This window comes from Pistacia vera, unplaced genomic scaffold (assembly GCF_008641045.1).
Source record: "Pistacia vera cultivar Batoury unplaced genomic scaffold, PisVer_v2 Contig520, whole genome shotgun sequence".
In the NCBI taxonomy this organism is placed as follows: domain Eukaryota; kingdom Viridiplantae; phylum Streptophyta; class Magnoliopsida; order Sapindales; family Anacardiaceae; genus Pistacia; species Pistacia vera.
This window is the reverse complement of record NW_022196358.1, coordinates 258,343-270,722: the sequence shown is the minus strand read 5'-3', so window position 1 is coordinate 270,722 and position 12,380 is coordinate 258,343. Positions and strand designations below refer to the sequence as shown.

At 32.9% G+C, this 12,380-nt stretch overlaps 1 protein-coding gene across 1 annotated transcript; it reads right to left on the bottom strand.

Annotated features, from left to right (window-relative positions):
- Positions 1 to 4,570: 4,570 nt before the first annotated feature.
- LOC116106716 (cyclic dof factor 3-like) lies at positions 4,571 to 7,941 on the bottom strand. Its single transcript, XM_031393053.1, has 2 exons — positions 7,655 to 7,941; positions 4,571 to 6,549 (listed from the first exon to the last, which is right to left on the bottom strand). The coding sequence occupies exons 1-2, from the start codon at positions 7,745 to 7,747 to the stop codon at positions 5,158 to 5,160; spliced, it is 1,485 nt and encodes a 494-aa protein (XP_031248913.1). The 5' UTR covers positions 7,748 to 7,941; the 3' UTR covers positions 4,571 to 5,157.
- Between the last annotated feature and the right edge of the window lie 4,439 nt (positions 7,942 to 12,380).

Sequence of the window (12,380 nt, the reverse complement as noted above, 5' to 3'; positions counted from 1 at the left end):
AAGAATTTTGAAAATTTTAGGAATATATCTACTGTACTTACTTCAGATATATGGGTTGCTAGATCAAAAACAGATTTTTAAGTGTCATAATACATTACCTAGATCATGGTTGGCACTTACAACAAAAATTGATAAGTTTTAAAGTATTATATGAAAAACATAGTGCTGACACTATTTATTTTACAATTATTGAATTTTTACAAGAATATATATTATCTGAGAGAGTTGTGATGGTAACTCTTAATAATGCAGTTGCTAACACCTCGTCAATTTATTTGTTTGAAAAGAGATTGGATCCGCTTGGTGAAGGAAAAAAAATTCACCAAAGATGTGCTTGTCACATCATTAATTTGATTGTTAAAGCAAGTTTAAAAGCTATACATTCGAGGATTGAAAGGGTGCGCACAGCTATCGGATTCATCGTCGGTAGCAATTCAAGATTGATTGTGTTCCGCAAATATTGTCGCCAAGAGGATCCGCCGATTGAACCAAAGAAGTTACATACAGACATGTCTATCCGTTGGAACTCCATGTACCTGATGTTGGAAAAAGTTATACCAACCACAACACAAATTACAGAGTTCGTCAACCAGAAGACCTATCCGAAGGAAGTCGTCAACAAATCCAATTGGACGGTTTCTGAAATGTTTTTTCGCTTCTTAAAGTTTTTTAGCATTCCACTAATATATTAAATGGTATTTATTGTCCTACAACTAATGTAGTGTTAAATATTTTACTTTGAATTTCTACAATTATTGTTACATATAGATATAATGAAGATTTGTGCGACATTGTTGTTCCAATGGAAAAAAAAAATACCAAATATATTGGTTGATATTTCATTCTTATATAGATAAGGTCTTATTGTAGATCCTAGATTTAAATTAAGCATATTTAATTTTACGATTGCTAAGATATGTCATAATTTACAATATGACTATAGTTCTTATTTAATAAACTTTAACAGAAAATTGGATAGCCTTTTTTCTTTGTATTAGACTAGGCACATTGGAGCGTCCAACGCTAGCAGAGGCGAGTAGCAGGACCCTGATGAAGACCAAGGATGGCAAGTAACAAGCATCTGGAGGTCTGTCGAATGCGGCAGTGGTGGTGGTGGAAGTAGCAGCTCGTATAGACAACTTGGACCAAATGAGCTGCATCGATACTTACAAATGGACATGTCCTACATGACCACAAAGGAGAAACGTGAGATCAATTTACTTCAATGGTGGAACCACAATACAAGTCAATTCCCTATAGTAGCCCAAATGGCACGTGACATTTTATCTGTGCTAGTTTCGACAATTGCATCTGAGTCAACATTCTCAATTAGTGGCCGCACTGTTGAAGAGAGAAGATGTTCTTTAACCAATGAGACGGTTGAAGTCATAACATGTTTACAGGATTGGACTCATACAGACAGAAGAGATCAGCAGCACCTTGAAGATCCCGGACTACTCAACCTCTTCAGAAACACAAATTTGGAGGATGTAACTACTGTTGACGATGTAAATTAATAATTTAATAAAATCAAATTTATTTAATTGTTTATTTGTGAAATGCGATTGTGTGAATATTATATTTATGTTAAAATTAAATTATTATTACCTCCTTAAAGTTTAAGTTAAAAACACCCTAAATTTACAACCAATTAAGAATTATGTCATTATTCATTAACATTTAATCATTCATTATATTTAATTATTTATTTACTAATTAATTAAAAAAATTTACAAATTACACCTAAAAAATTACAAAAACCCCCTAAATAATTTTGGTTAAGTCTAAATAGATAAAAAAAAAAAAATTAAGGGGGGGTAAAAAAATTGTTTAGGCCCATGGGACCGGTCCCAGGACCAGTCCTATGGGCCTAGAACCGATCCTAGGGACCTGTTCGGGCCTTGAAATTTTTCATGGGCTTGAGACCGATCCCAGGCCCATGAAAGACTGGTCCCAACCGGGCCTAAACCCGAGCCCGATTGGGTCCAATCCCTACCCACCTCTACGTATATGTATATGTATATGTATATATACAAGTATACAAAAATCAATGATCATGATCAAAATAAAATGGCATAAAGTCAACAAAAATTTGTCAAACTCCCTCTAACCCAAAATATCAAAAGACCCTAAAACGCCCATGTTCTATACATGGCGTTTAAAACAATAGGTCTTAGTCCTCTAGTTAGGGGATCAACCAACATAAAATCAATACTGGTGTACTCTACAACAATCTTCAAATGTTTATATTAAACTTTCACAACCCCTTATCATGGAAGCAGAACCGTATGCATCTAAAGTTACAATAATACATTTCCATATAGGAAAACAAGTAAACAACTCATAAAAACAATGAGGTCATCAACCTTTAGTTCAGCAGGTCACAATGTAACATATCTTACGTGCCCATGTGACATTATATAATAACAATAACATATCATTTCTCATAATGTCATTGATCCACAAATCTATCATTTTTATTACAAATCCAAAGGATATCACATAATAAATTGAAGAAAAATCCCACTAACCAAGTACATCAAAAACTCAAAACACATGTTATCAACATTTATATAGTAATTAACAAGTTTAACACCTTGGTTAATGAATCAACTATACCAACCACAGTAGCATTTATTCACTCATAATCATAATTCTTGACCATATATATATCATAATTCTTGACCATATATATATCATAATTCTTGACCATATATATATCACCTCAAGAATTTATCTGAGACAGCCTCCTAAGCTAATATGCACCGTCCTGATTTCAATTTCACAATTCAGATTCTATAACCTAATATGCACCGCTCAGATACCAAATGTAGGAATTCTAACATGAATTCCACTAAGTTCTAACAATTAATCTCAAAATCTGCATATTGATTATAGACTACTAAATTTAAAGATTAAGGATTAGAAAAACATAATTCTGCAATGGCTTCTAAATTTCTTGAATTCCCTGCAAGCAATGACTTGTCTTCCTTTCAAGAAACTCTCTAGAATGACGACTTCCAAATGGGGTTCAGTGTACAATCACGTTTTGGAAAAGGAACCTAGCTAATTTATATTAATCTATTGGGGCCTCCCGTTAAAGATCCAATAAACCTTAAAGCCCATTACAAGCCTAAACCCACACTTATCGTCAACCCAGATTATTCAAAATAAAGTGTATTGGGCAAATCTGGAATGGTCACATAAACCCATCAGGATATCTCATTGGACTATGCATTTACCTGATTTTATCAAACCGAAACATAATTAATGTTAGCCTACAATTAGGAAATTTTCTAACAGGTCATTCACAGCCATGTCGCACAGCTTAGCCCATGGCCTAGTCTTGTGGGGCCAAGCCACTTGCACATTGACCAGGCTTGTTCGTGGTTATGCCTTCGCAACCTGGCCGGGATAGCTAGTCATGGCCATGGCCAAACTTTACAAGGGTATGCTTTTTTATATAGATTTTTTATTTTTTTTATAATTTTAATATATTTTTTGGTTTCATATGATAGGATTTAATTAGGGTTAGATTTCTGGTGGGTATAAAGGTTAATTTTAACATTTGAGTTCAAAATATGGGTGGAAGTTGTGTGTTTCCGAAATCAAGGGTGGCAAAGTAAATTTGATAAAATTAGGGTGGAAAATTTTATTCAATCAGCTTGGAAAATGACAAAAAAAAAATTCTAATAGACTCTTACTTGGTTAATCAGTTAACTTATCTCTCATTTGGAGGTAATTTGATGGATTTATGAAACGGCTGGGGTAACTTAATTAAAATCATTTGACTTACGCAAAGACCCGGCTTTTCCGAAAAGGTCGGGAGGGCAACGAATATTTTCTCTTTAAAAATAATTAAAAAATGTAACCTCTTTTTTTAAAAATTATCACTACATATGGACTATTACCCATATAAATTATTTGACTAATTCACATCAATGGCTCATACAAAGAGACAAAATTACTCATGTATCATAACATAATATTATATGATGTTATTAGAATGTGATTTGACATCATAAGTTTAAGTTTAAAATGTAAATTACAAAATAATGTGATGTCTACTAACAAAAATAGAATTAGCATCCCAATAACATCTAAATGATTATAAGAATTAGGAATTACTTTAAGTCTTTAATGGTAACTGGGGAAGACTGAAGTAGTTCTTTCAAAGAAAGATTACATAAATCACAGAAAAAAACAGGACATATTGTTACGACCATTGAATCTTTTTGCCTTCGGAAAGGGGACCATATTATGGACAAGCTCTTCACACACGCATTTTTCCGTAGACAATACTTCAACAAAGTACTTTTTTAAGTTGAAACAAGGGTCAAAAGAACATAGACATAAAGAAGAAAAGTAAAAGCTCTCCGTAATCTATGGTCTAATAGTTTGCCCAGTTCAAGAAATTTCCAGAACTCCCAGTAATTGCTTCAAACAAAAGCAGAAAACCAAAATTATTCTCTGCATCAGAAATTTGCGGAAGAAATTCTTGTAAATAATGAAAGCTACTAGTGCAAAGTAAGAAGGAAGGCAATTTCAGCTCCACACAGAAGCAAGAAGCTATATATATAAATTCACTCACCAGACAAAAATTGAGTGCCGCAAATCACTGAAACAGCTGAAACTGAATATTCTAATATCTATCACTTGGCAAACTTGGACATTACAACCATAACTAACTCAGCATTCTAAAATTCCAAAGGAAAAGTAATCATAATAAATTCAGTCCCATAAAGTTTCAGGAATGAGCACGAAAGAATTAAAATATAGCCAATAAATACAACAGTTTTATCCAAAGAAAGAAACCCAAATTTGGGTTAGGCTTTTTAATGTTTGAATTCTACCTACTAACTTAAAAAACAGCTCTCTTGTTTTTATCAGAGAATGCAAAGATACAGACGAGTATATGAACAGATAAGGGCTAAGTTTCTATCCTCTAATATTTACAAATACGTCTTTTTAACAAAAGTTGATTACCATGGCAGCTTGTCATTTCCAAGAGCTAGTTTCTACAAAGTTGATTGCCCTAAAGGGAGAAGAGTATGCCAGGGAACAATTGTGCCTTGCTCAGAAACAGATAGTAAGTGCCCAAAATAAGCAAAGATGATACAACCCAAGTTTCTTGTCCAGAATTCCATCAATGGTGCTCTATGTACTCTCTTGGAATGTATGAGACCGCGAAAGAGCTGCCGGATTTGCTTCCAAGATTTGAGAACCATGCAGTAGATGACCCTTGCTTTGTTTTTTGGGTTCAAAACCTTTGAAAATAGTTCCTCTTGATTTGGGATCCATCTCATTGGGTTTAATACCAAGTGTAGCCCATATAGGGCTCTTTGAAGCTTCATCTGGATCATCGATTCTCAGTGTTTTTGGCACCAAAACACATTTCTCCAATTGCTCTTCTTCCATAGGATTTGGGTCCCTTGAATGCTTGCCTAGAGTTGGCGAACCATTGCCCGAGCCGCAACTGTTGTTGCTAGTAGAGGACGATGGAGACAGGCAACCATTAGATCCACCCACTGCTATGTTCCCTGCTCCAGCTGCCCACATGGTCATGCAGCCCCAATATGTTGCAGGCACAAATTGTAAAGGAATGTTGGGTGGGCAGTATCCGGGAACTGCCAGCACCGGTGTTGGGCACCACTGAACTGGAATGTGATTACTGCCATTTGGCATACAAACTTGATCAGAAGAGCACTGAGCTGCTGCCATGGACGCCACATTGTTCCAATTCGGATTCCAAGGAGCACCCCATGAAGGAACAGGGTAAAACATAGGATGTGGTGTATTACGCTCATTGCAAGATCCTGTCAACAAGACGCACTCCTTTTGCATAACATTTTCAGGCAATTCATTTCCTTGAATGCTGGAAGCTGTTACAGAAGATCCACACAGGGCAGTCTTCTCTCGGTTTTCCACAACATTTACAGCACTCAGCTCAACAGTTTTCTTCGGGTCTCCAAGATTAAGTACAGTCTCCATGGATTCACAAAGTGGTGCTTCAGGGCCAAATTTTAGAACTGTCCCATTTCCAGTTGTAGGCATCAATGTGGTTGTAGAATCACCGCATGATATAAGTTGGTGATTGGCTGAGTTTGGCATTTCCGGACCAGTAATGGGCACCCCATCTGAAGATACTATTATCTGACGATATTGAGAGGCAAAGTGCTTGTTTTTACGCCGCCCAGCACCCACAGGAACATTTCTCATAGTTCCTCCGGCTGTCCAATATCTCTGGCAATTCTTGCAGAAATGCCTAGGTTGGTTGACGTTGTAGTTATTAAAATAACAAAATTTAGTATCTAAACTGTTGCAACGTGGACATGGAAGGATCTTGTCTGGCCTTTTGAAAACTTTCTCTTGGTCCGTATCTGTCTCGGCCTGATCTACCTTCAGCTTAGGATTAACTTGGACCTCATTTTCTTGCACAGGAGCCTGGTCTTCTTCCTTGACATTATTCAAAGTAGAGGACTTATCAGGCTCATCAGAGTGATCCATCTCAAGGCCATTACTTTCGCTTGTTATTTCTTTGCTAATGTCCTGAAAATTAAAACCAAAACTGTTAACTCTACATTTAGAGCAGATTTGAAGATTACTTTCTTTTTTGCATACATAAAAGGAAAAAGGGCGGCTTGTCTGTACACTATGTTTTATATGACTAGAAAGGCTGTATTTTATTTCTTTCTTCCAAATCTGAGATAAACTAACTAAAACTGAATAGATATCTCTGGTGACATTAACATTAATAAATTAGAAAAGAGAAATGAATTTGCAGAATAAAGTTTTAACAAAAACATGATTAATCTACTATTTCCATAACCAAATCCTTTTTGAAGCAGCAAAGCTAGCACTTCTAGTAAATTACATTGATCCAATCTTGACTGTTTATTATCAGTTTAGAAACGCCGTGTGTTAAATCCCCTCTCAAAAGAAGAGAAATAGTAAGAGAAGCAAAATGAAACCTTATGCTGCGTTTCAATACAGAATCAGGAGAAAACAATAATATTTTCACCGGTAGCATGAAATCGGTGTTATAGAATTAAAATCGAGATATTAAATGATTCACTTTTCTAAAGAAAGGGACCTCTAATTTCATCTAATTCTAACCAGTTGCCACACAAGTTTCACATGATCCATTTTGCCTATAAACCAAAAATATAGAACCAATATCGAAAATTAACCTATTACACAGAATTTTCTACACAATACTAAAAATGTAAATGATAAAAAAAAAAAAAAAAAAAAAAAAAGAGTAAATTTCATTTTTCTGTAATTTAACAAAAATCCTAGCAAGTAACAAATCAAAAAAGTAATCAATTGTAAAAGAAAACCAAACCTTACAAATTATATTACAGAGTGAAAATGAACCACTTTTTTCAAATACCCAGTTCAACTTTATCGATTTCATTGGTTCATTCAAGTATAACAACAATATTTTAGACAACAAAACAAACAAAAAATCCAAAACATTAAACAAAAACACAGCTTCAAATCTCATATTTCGCACTAAACAAAAACAGTTAAAGTACTAAAATATTAAACATTCATTATACTTGAAATCTAGTTTCAAGCAAAGAATAGAATCTCAAAGAAGAAGAACATGGGCATACATAAACACAAAAACAAAAGTAAACAGAATACAAACCATGGAATCGGATACAGCCGGAATCTGAGTATCGTGAAGCGGAATCTTAGCACCGAAAAGCTTAATAGCGGGATCTTTGTTTGATTCAGACATATTTCCACCGTTGGTGTTGTTTGTATCAAGAACTAGTTGCCAAGTTAGAAGGGCAACAACTAAATCCCATGGAAATGGCAGAAAGAATGTTAAAGAGGTTGAGAAAGAAAGAAAGACAGACTTTTAAGAAGCCCTTTTTAAAGTAAAGTGCGATAGAAAAGTGCTTTTGTCTATCTCTAAAAACCCACAAAACCCTCTCAAGTAAGTCTCCAAGCTAAAGCATAAAGAACGTGAAGGATCAGAAGTTATTTTTTTTATTTTTTTTTTATTCTTTTTCAGCTTTTCAGTTGATTTACTTCTTAGTTTTTCTTTTTTCTTTATTTTGGGAGTGTTTGTGACTTCTTTGTCAATTTTTTTTCCACCTGTAATCCACGTAATAAAGTGTATTAGATAAAAGCTTTTCCCGATGGATAGGCTTTAAACTTATAATATGAATCCCAGCATTTGAAAACAGGTACGGTATCCTATTTCTTAAACTTTTTAAAACAGTGTTTATTTATTTTCTTAAAGATAAATACTGTAATCAGATCTGATAAAAATTATACTAAATATCCTTAATTAAATTAGTTAATAGCTTCTTTTAATAGTCTGTAAATACCTGGAAAAATATGAATACTATTAAACATAATAATATTCAAAAAATAGTTAAAATAGTATAATATCATTACATTTGATAAATTATTATATTATTTTAAACTTTATTGAGTCTGTCAAGATCTTTTAGTATTAAACTCATTTGTTTTGTTTAAAAAGTATTAAAAATCTTTTTATAACTGTTAAAAATTCTCTTAAAAATATCAAAAAACTCTTTGAAATTTTTTTGTAAATAAAATGTATAAAGTTTTCTTATAAATAATTTGACAGGAGAATATTTTATTAGCTTGGTGATAGAGTAAATGTAGTATTAAAGTGAAAAAGTGGTAAATTTAAAAATGTCAAAAGAAGGGGTGCCAGCTGGCATCCGAGTAAGCAAAAAGAGGAGATATTATGACCAAGAGAAGTAGTGGTTAAGGATGAAAGTGAGAAAAAGAGAAGAGAAAAAAAGCAAAGGCGAGGGTTTGGCTTTGGCTTTTAACGCCGCCTTCAAAGTCATTGGCTTTTGCGGTTAGGGACCCACTTTTGGCATAAAGGCAAAAGCTCCCATTGCTTTTCTTGTACTAATCCTTTTATTCTTCACTACAAAACAATATTATTATAAATTTTACTCCAAACCAAATTTTGCGTGAAGGACAATGGATGTTGCGTTCTTATCAACAACTCTCAAGTCCCCATCTATTATTTTTCATCAACATTACATTTATGATAAGGCCATAACCAAGTGTTTTGAGCAGTGGGTTCGGTTCAATTTGCAAGTGGCACCCAAAGCCGTTAATGTTGATTTGGTGGGTTAGCATTCTATCAACCAAGAGAGAGAATTAAATCATCTTATATTGTAAATGTACGATAGATATGATTTAAGAAAATAAGATTATATCCTACTAACTGTTATCATTACAGTTTTTTATCTAAAGGAAAGCGTTCATCATAATGCATAAAATTTTTATTACAATTTTCTCAACTTATAATTTCATAATCTACAACTACTTGAACCTTGGTCCAAGATCCAAAGAAACTATATATATTAGGTTGAAAGGGACCCTTATTTTAAGTATGGATAGGGTAAATATTTTTATTTAAGGAATCAAAGTGTAGATATTTTTTTTTTTAAAGTAATTCCAATAAACAAATTTAATCTTCTAACTGTCCAAACACTTTTTGTTAAAAGAAAAGAATTCATCATTTACCTTCTTTTCTCTTGTTTCTATGTCTCTCTTCCTCTATTTCTTTAAATTCTTCTATTTCTATCGATTCTTTAACAAAAAAGAAAAAAAATATATAGGAATACAATTGAACCAGGTACGACACATATCTAGAATTATTCTATTTCTATCTATTTTTAAATTAAAAACAAGGGATATTATCAATTTAGGTACAACTTTTTTCATAACATGCTAAAAAAGGGCACAAGCAATTTGTTTAATTTATGGATAGTTGCTATTAATTGCAATTACATTTAATACGAAATGAGGGCAAATCAATAATTTAAGTTATAATAAAAATAAAGTCTACTAAAATAATTTTTTCCAATAAAACACTAGCACATGTCTAAAATTTTTAAATAAAACAAATATTTAAAAAACTACAAAAAAAAAAAAAAGTTTTTGGCTTTCCCTCAAGCCAATGGCGCATCTAGTAGGGCAGCATCGTTGGCTAAGATCTTGTCCGACCTAGCTAGATCTAGGCTACTGCTCTAGCGTGGCTCGATCTTACCATGGGTAGATTGAGGCCACGCTAGAGCAGTGGTCTCACACAACCTTGATCTACCTAGGTTGGGCCAGATCTTGGCAATCGATGTTGGCCTCTACCGGTTGCTTTGCTAGCCAGAGGAAAAACTAATGTCTTTTTTTTTTTTTTTTATTCTTTAATTTTTTTAAAATTTAAAAAAAAAAATGGTTGTTGTTTCTTTTGCTTAAATTTTTTTGTTAGTTTTTTTTTTTAATTTAAAATGGGTTTTTCTCTTTTTTATTTAAATTATTTTATAACTTTTGGTTTTTCTTTTATTATTATTATTTAAACTTTGAAATAAATTTTTTTAAATATTTTTTTAATTTAATTTTCGTAGTTCTTAAATTTAAAATTGAAAGACTAAAACAAAAGATAATAATAATAATAATAACGAGGGGTATCTAGGGTTCGTTTGGTTCTTTATTTCCTACCTTATTCTCAATCTTATTCTCAAAATAACTGTTTGTTTCATTATTTAGGAAATACTATTATATTTTATTTAACTCTTTTAGACCCCTAAAATTTATTAATTTAATTAAACACCCCCACAAAAAGTTTAAAAATTAACAAAAACACCCTCACCCACCCATAGTTGCCAGATTCTGACAACCACCATCAGTGGTAGTCAGAATTTGTCATAACGGCGTACAAACGATCGAAACTAGCCGGTAATTCGCCGATCTGACCTTTTCCGGCCAGATCTGGCCGTCGTTGAACGACAATGACAGTCATATCTTTGGTAGTCGCTGACGGCCAGATCTGGCCTTTTGCCACCGTCGACGGCCAGATCTGGCCTTTTGCCATCGTCGACAGCCAGATCTGGCAGTAGATCTGGCCTTTTTCGGCCAAATCCGTGGTGGATTGGGCCAGAAAAAGCCAGATCGACGCACGACCGACCAAATCCGACCAGTCTGCGTCGTAATGGCAGATTCCAACCAAATTTCAACGGTGGTGGCCGAAATCTGGCACTGTGGGTGGGTGGGGGTGTTTTTGTTATTTTATAAAAATTTTATATATTAGGGTGTTTAGTTAAATTAGCAAACCTATAGGGCTTTTTTTGTTAAATTTTAAATTTTATCTCGTAATAATCACCCTACTTAACTATCCAATACTATTTCCAAAATAACAAACCAAACGGACTTCGTTTTCTGTTGAAATTAACCGCAAGTGCCCCTAAATTGAACAAAGTTGCTATTCAATGTCACTAAAATGAACAAATTAAAAGTAGTATCTGTTTTGTCCTTAAATTGAACAAAATTACTATTTAGTGTCTCTAAAATGAACAAATTAAAACTTGTGTCCATTTTTAGTATTTCACAAAAAAAGTTGTACCTAAATTGATAATATCCCCAAAAATCGTTTTATCTATTGGAATACATTTAAACCCGAGTCGTGGTAATTTCCCAAATTTTCCCAACGTCCACACCTACCATAAAAATATTTCATTTAAAGCTTGTATTTAGGGTATATATATACACACACGTACCAACTAATATACATATTCAAGTTTTTCAACACATTTTAATACCCTAGTTCTTCATCACACTAGAAAACATTTTCTTAGTGGCCCCTTTTGTGGCTGCTTTAAAAAGTGGCCACAAAAATTAGAGTAATATTTGTAATGGCTTTAAATACCGGCTATAAATAAAAACAAAATTATAATAAAATTAAAATTATGTGAGAAAATTGCTTAAGATACTTGAGTTGCTTTCTACCTTATATAATAAAATTTATTTTATAACATTTAAAAAATAAAATCTCAAGTATTAAATAATTGTATTTCCTTTTTTCAAAATAATCAGATAAGTATTTTCTTGTATTAATATAATTTCCTTAAATCAACAAGATAGATATGAATGTGAGGAAATAGTCAAAGATTTATTAACAAATAAAAAGTCATTTTCTTTTAAAATAAATAATATTTACAGGAAATATTTGTTTTAAAAGAAAATGACTTTTTAGCATAGTTGTGAGGAGAAAAGTGGAGCACCAAGAAAAAGATACGAATGTGATGGTGGGAAATTAGAGAGCAATCTCATCCTCAATCTAAGAAGGAACGGATTAATGATGGCTACTTTTGGTGGCCCCAAATTTTGACCAATCAAATAACTTTTCCACTTTTACTATTGACTTTTTTTTATTTTTCTTATTTCTTTACTTTAAAGTTTGGCAAAGACAACTAGTAATTTGGTTTAGTTGTTTTTGACTTTCTATGTAAATTGAAAGTTTAATAAATAGGTCACATAAAATATGATTTATATCAAGAGTAGGAGTATACTTACAACTTTTTCATACAACTCTGATTTGA